Below are 5,955 nucleotides of genomic sequence, written 5' to 3' on the forward strand. Positions count from 1 at the left end.
ACTCCCGGCGGGAGATTGAACGTCCCAAACCCCAACCCGATCGCTTCCTGGGCAGCCGTGCCACTCAGACCGACTCCAACCGAGAGGTGGCCTCCGGAGAGAGGTGGGTTATTCGGCAGCCAGGTCCGATCTACCTCATCTAGGCACGATCCTTGAGAGGAGAAATTTCCAGAGAAATGTTAGAACTTCAGTTTTCACTCTTTACTACCCAGCAACTGAAAAATTACTGGAGAAAACAGAGCCACTGGGTCATCAGTCAACTGATGGGATTTATTAAGTGCTGACTGTGAGCACGGCACTTTACTGAGCACTTGGGAGAGTATAATAAAAACAAAACACAAGATCTCTGACTCACATGGGGCTCACGGTCTACGGGGAAAGGGGAACAGATGAGGAAACTGAGTCACAGAGATGTTAAGTGATTTGCCCAAAGACTACAGCAAGAAAGTGGTGAAGCCAGGATTAGAACCCAGTTTATTCTCCATTAGCCCTCAGGGTTTCTCAATGTTGTCATTCTTGTTGGTGTTATTACTTTTTTTGTGTTTAATGCTTCAAATCTAGTTCTCCCTCCTATTTAGAATGTAGGCCCCATGTGGGCCAGATCATTTAGTATTTACCCCAGTGTTTAGAACACAGAGTAGGAACCTAATAAACATCATAAAAAAAATACTACAAAAGAACATCAGTTGGCCCTTCTGGATCCAACCAATGGGGACTGGTCACCTGCTATCCCCGGGCCAAGGGGACCAAGGGATGACCAAAGGAGAAAGCAGTGCTTTCCACCAAGACAGATTAGAACATCTTTCTGCCCAGGGTCCTGATCAGTGCCTGCTTCATCTCTCTGTTCCTCAGGCTGTAGATGAAGGGATTCAGAGTCGGGGTGACCAGAGCATAAAAGAAAGGAAGCAGCAAGGCCTGGGAAGTTGGGCGTGCAAACTCGGGCCGCAGGTAGGTGGAGAAGGCAGAGCCATAAAACAGCCCCACCACAGCCAGATGGGAGCTGCAGGTGGAGAAAGCCCGATACTGACCCGAAGTCGAGCCCATGCCGAGCACCGTGAAGAGCACCCGGGCGTAGGAGGCCAGCGTGACCAGGAAGGCGGTCAGGCCGTAGACACTCCCAAACGTGAGCACCACGGCCTCGCTGGCCACCCGGTCACCACAGGCAAGACGCAGCAGGGGCGGGAGGTCACAGAAGAACTGGCTGACCACGCGCGAGCCGCAGAACGACAGTAGGAAAATGGCAGCCGTTTGGGCAGTGGAGTTGAAGAAGCCGCTGAGCCAGGCCCCCGCCACCAGCTGGGCACACACTTCCGGGCGCATCTCCTGCGGGTATCTCAGCGGGCGGCACACGGCCACGTAGCGGTCGTAAGCCATGACGGCCAGCAGAGCACACTCCGTGCTGCCCAGGGCGATGAAAAAGAAGGTCTGAAGGGCACAGCCTGCAAAGGAGATGAGGTGGCAGGAGGAGAAGCTGTCGGCCAGCAGTTTGGGGACAGTGACAGTGGTGAAGCCCATCTCCAGCAGGGAGAAGTGACCCAGGAAGAAGTACATGGGGGCAGAGAGGAGGACAGAGTCCGTCCAGGCCAGCAGCACGATGGTCAGATTCCCAAGCAGGATCAGGAGGAAGAGGAATAATGACAGGAGGAAGAGGCCTAGCTGGGCTGCCGGGTGGGTGGAGAAGCCCAAGAGGATGAAGCCCGCTGAAGCGGCTGTGGTCTGGTTCTTCATTACCTGCTCACAGTCCATCTGTGGGGGGGAGAAAAAAGAGGAGGATGGAGGAGGAGGTGGAGAAAAAGGAAGAGGAGGAAATGGAGGAGACTGAAGAGAAGGAAAAGCAGGAAGAGGTGGTGGAATGACAGGAGGAGATGAAGGAGGAGGAAGAGATTAAGAAGGAAATGGAAGACAGGAGGAATGATAGAGGAAGATGGGATAGAAGGAGGAAGTCATGGTGGAGGAGGAGATGGAGGAAGAGGAGATGGAGGAGGAGAAAGAGGAAGTAGAGAAAGGAGAAGGTAAAGGAAGAAGAGGAAATAAAAGAGGATGAGTAAGAGGAGAGGGGGGAGAAGGAGATGGAGAAGGGGGAAGAGGAAAAGGAAGAAGAGGAGGAGGAGGAATTTGGAAATGTCCAAGGCAGATCTGGCTGCCAGAAGAGTCTACACTTGCCTCTGACGAGGATGAGAATAATCAAAGACATAACCCCGGGGCAGGTGAGGGAAACGGACTGAGGTTTGGGCTGAAATTTCCAGCAGAGCCTGCATTCATTCATCAATCAATCGTATTTATTAAGCACTTATTGTGTGCTGGGCACACTAAGTACTTGGGAAAGTACAGCAATATACAGTGATATTCCCTGAGCACAACGAGCTCACAATCTGGTGGGGAACAGACATCAATGTCAGCCTGCAGTGTTATCCAACTTGCTAGAAGTTCCTTGGCCATCCAAACCCCGGGAGGCCATGTGTCACTCTGCCCAGATGGGAATTCCAGTCCGAATCCTCTCCTTTCCAAGAGAAGACCAGACAGGAAGAGCTCTAGCTCCCCTCTCTCCCACCCTGTTCCCTCTTAGACCTTTGCCTGGCTCTCCAGGGGGCACGGGGCTCAGAGACCCACTTGCCTCTTGCAGGGAAGTAACCTTTAACCTGGTCCTGAGGAAGGAATCCGGTTTCTGTCCCAGCTCATTGTCTCCTCAGGTCGATCTCTTCCTCAGGAAAATGACTTCTTCCCTTCCAGGATCGGGGGCTGGGGGCGGGGGCAGGCAGAGCTGGGTTGGTCCTGGGCATCCCCAAGCCGGAGGCAAGATTTTTTTCCTTAGTCCCTTCTCCCCGCCTTCCTTGTCTCCCAGCCACCCCCTCGGACTGCAGCCCAGCCAGTGTTTAGCAAGCACTTGGAGCTGGGACTGGAGCCACGATTGAAGAGTGTTTTCATTCAGGCTCACTCAGTTTCCTTCCTCAGGCTTCAGAAGCCCACTGACCACAGCCGCCAGACCACTGGCGTCAGCCACAAACCCACCGGACATCCTCTCCAACATGTCGGCTGTTCCCCTCGCCCGGACAGTGCCCTAGTCTGGGTTGGGGTTCCTTGAGCTGGCTCGGGGATCCACCCAGAAGAGGATCGTGGGTGGGGATGACGGCTGGGTGAGCTGCAAGAGGCTGTTCCCTGGAGCACGGGCCTCATCTCCTGTCATTGCTTCCTTGTGGAACCAAGCGTTCGGGAACAGAGATCCTCTGAGCTGCCTGAATTCCCTTCACTCCAATGCCAACCTTGGCCTCCTGCAAGGGGAGGGTGGATCCCCCTGAAGAAAGATCAGGTCTTGTCCTGGAGGGTATAGATGGGCACCTGTCACTGGAGGTAGGGTGCTGGTTGAAGGTCCTCTCTGGCTCAAAAATAATAATAATAGTTACAGTACTTGTTAAGCGCTTCCTATGTGCCAAGCACTGTTCTGAGGGCTGGGGTAGATACAAGTTAATCAGGTTGGACACAGTCCCTGTCCCACATAGGGCTCACACTCCTAATCACCATTTTACAGATAACTGAGGCCCAGAGAAGTTAAGTGACTTGCCCAACGTCTCCCAGCAGACACGTGGCGGAGCCGGGTTTAGAAGAACCCAAGTCCTGACTCCCAGGTTTGTGCAGGGTCTCTCCAACTCTAAGTCACAGGAGGGTGATCCTGCAGCCACCTTGGTCTCACACATTTCCCCAGCAGCAAAAGTTACCCTGGAAACGCAGAACCCTCTCCCACACTTGTGGAAATGCTGCCCTATCCCTCACCGTCCCAGCTGCCACCTGAGTCCCCTTTTTGCCTGCCAGATCCCTGTGGGGAGGGAAAGGCCCAAACAGCAGACAGAACCTCCACCCACTCCTGCAGGACTCTGAACTCTAATCCAACACTGCTGGTTTTGCTGGGTAGCCCTAGGCAAGTGGCTACTCGTCTCCGGTTTTCCAATTCTCCTTGGAAACCTAAGGATGGTTAGTAACCATTTCCCCTTTCAAAGGGCCGGAGAGGGGGAGATGGGTGAGGGTCTGCAAGGACCATCTGACTCACCCATCGGCCGACGGACCAGCTTACCGCTTGACTGGCTGCCTGACTGACTAGCTGACCGAGTGGTTGGCTGACTGGCTGACCAGCCAACTAACTGGCTGACTGACTGACCTGCTGGCTGACTGACTGAACGGACAACTGACTGACTGACTAACAGATTGGATGGCTGGCCTGAGAGGAAGAGAAAGCCCACTGTTATCAACACGGCTCCAAGCCCTTGCGTCCTGTTGCCTCAGTGAGATCTCTTGGTCCCTCCATCAGAGCCGGAACTGAGAGGCAGCACGGACCGCTCACAACAGCTGCAGCTCCAAGAAACTGCTCCAACGCCTCCTCACCTACTGCCCCTTAACCCTTAACCTGTCAGGACTTACGTGCAAGGATCCTTCCAACAACCCCAACTTGCCATTCTCTGAGGAGAAGGACGTGAGTGGCACTTGCCTAGTCCAGAAAAACCAGGAGACCCCAAAGCCGGGCCCAGGAGTAACCACCGTGCCCCCCTCTAGCCCTCCTCTGGCCGTTCCCCACTCCTCAAGAGCCCTAGATGTTCCCTGCAGACCCTAGTAGCAGTCCATCTCCCTGGACTGCACAGCGGCTGTGCCTGCCAGGAGCGCTGAACATTTTCCTCTTGTTCTCCAGGAGACTAGGGACCTTCTGGACATTAATTACTCACTTCAGGACACCCTGACCTGCAGCAAGATCAGCCGGAACAAAGCCTTTCTGGCCACAGTGGCCACATGATGCCATCTGACCACTTTGGTCCAGCTCCCCCCGCTCCCCCCTCTAAACTCTCAAAGCAATATGCTGATCCCAATCATGTTCAGATTGAAATTCTGTTTTCCCAGTGCTTTGTTAAGTTTTCTCTGGCCTCTATAACAGCACTCTGAAACCATTTAGTGGTCATTAATCCCAGCTCCTCTACGTATCTGCTGTGGGCAAGTCTCTTCACTTCTCTGTGCCTCAGTTACTTCATCTGTAAAATGGGGATTAAGACTGTGAGCCCCGTGCAGAACAGGGACTGTGTCCAACCCAATTTGCTAGTATCCACTCCAGCACTTAGTCCAGTGCCTAGCACACAGTAAGCACTTAACCAATACCATTATTATATTATTATTATTATTAGCAGCAGCAGCAGCCTAATTTGTAAGGTGCAGCTACAATAATGTTTTGATAACCACCACAACTATCACAGAGAAGGATTCTTCTGGCAGGCCTTGCTGACCTGGGAAGTTTGTAAATTCACAGTCAGTGAATCAGCCTGAGTTGTAGAAACTGGAGTTTGACTTAATGGATAGAGCATGGGCCTGGGACTCAGAAGAACCTGGGTTCTAGTCCTGGCTCCGCCACTTGTCTGCTGGGTTACCCTGGGCAGGTCACTTAAATTCTCTGTGCCTCAATTACCTCATCTGTAAAATGGAGATTAAGACTGTGAGCCCCATGTGGGACAGGGACTGTGTCCAACCTGATTACCTTGTTCCACTGTTCTAACCCAGAGTTTAAAACAGGGCCTGGCACGTAGTGAGTACTCAACAAATACCATAAGAAAAAAAACTCAGGATCTGAGGAAAAGCCTATGGGGTCCCCCCTCCCCAGCATCCCCCAGCCTGGAAGGGACCACCCGTCGGCCCAGGCTAGGGGTGGATTAGCCGGGCGTGGAGGCAGGGGATGGACTAGCTGACCTTGGGAGGGTTGGGTCAGGTCTGTTTGACCTGGCCCACAGTCATCCAGAGCCAGCCTGGTGCCCGTGTTTGAGGCGGCATCCCAGGGATGTGGGAGCCGAAACACAGATGACTTACCTCGGGAGTACGGGGACCCTGACCTTCATGGAGGAGGGAAGGAGGGAGCTAGCCTAAACCCACCACCTGAAGCCTCTGGGGGCTCCCCTTGCCCAAAGATGAAGCAGGACTCTACCACCAGGG

General features: G+C 53.5%; 1 protein-coding gene across 1 annotated transcript; it reads right to left on the minus strand.

Moving 5' to 3' along the window:
* Positions 1-792: 792 nt before the first annotated feature.
* LOC119920830 (olfactory receptor 10C1-like) lies at positions 793-3,028 on the minus strand. Its single transcript, XM_038741053.1, has 2 exons — positions 2,972-3,028; positions 793-1,746 (listed from the first exon to the last, which is right to left on the minus strand). The coding sequence occupies exons 1-2, from the start codon at positions 3,026-3,028 to the stop codon at positions 793-795; spliced, it is 1,011 nt and encodes a 336-aa protein (XP_038596981.1).
* Positions 3,029-5,955: the final 2,927 nt, after the last annotated feature.

The sequence above is a fragment of the Tachyglossus aculeatus genome, assembly GCF_015852505.1.
Source record: "Tachyglossus aculeatus isolate mTacAcu1 chromosome 12 unlocalized genomic scaffold, mTacAcu1.pri SUPER_6_unloc_1, whole genome shotgun sequence".
Classification (NCBI taxonomy): Eukaryota; Metazoa; Chordata; class Mammalia; order Monotremata; family Tachyglossidae; genus Tachyglossus; species Tachyglossus aculeatus.

Coding starts and splice junctions, on each gene's coding strand:
- LOC119920830 (XM_038741053.1), bottom strand. CDS start 3,028: ATGTTGGAGAGGATGTCCGGTGGGTTTGTGGCTGACGCCAGTGGTCTG. Junction 1,747..2,971: donor CCAGTGGTCTGGCGGCTGTG/GTCAGTGGGCTT, acceptor TCCCCCCCACAG/ATGGACTGTGAGCAGGTAAT.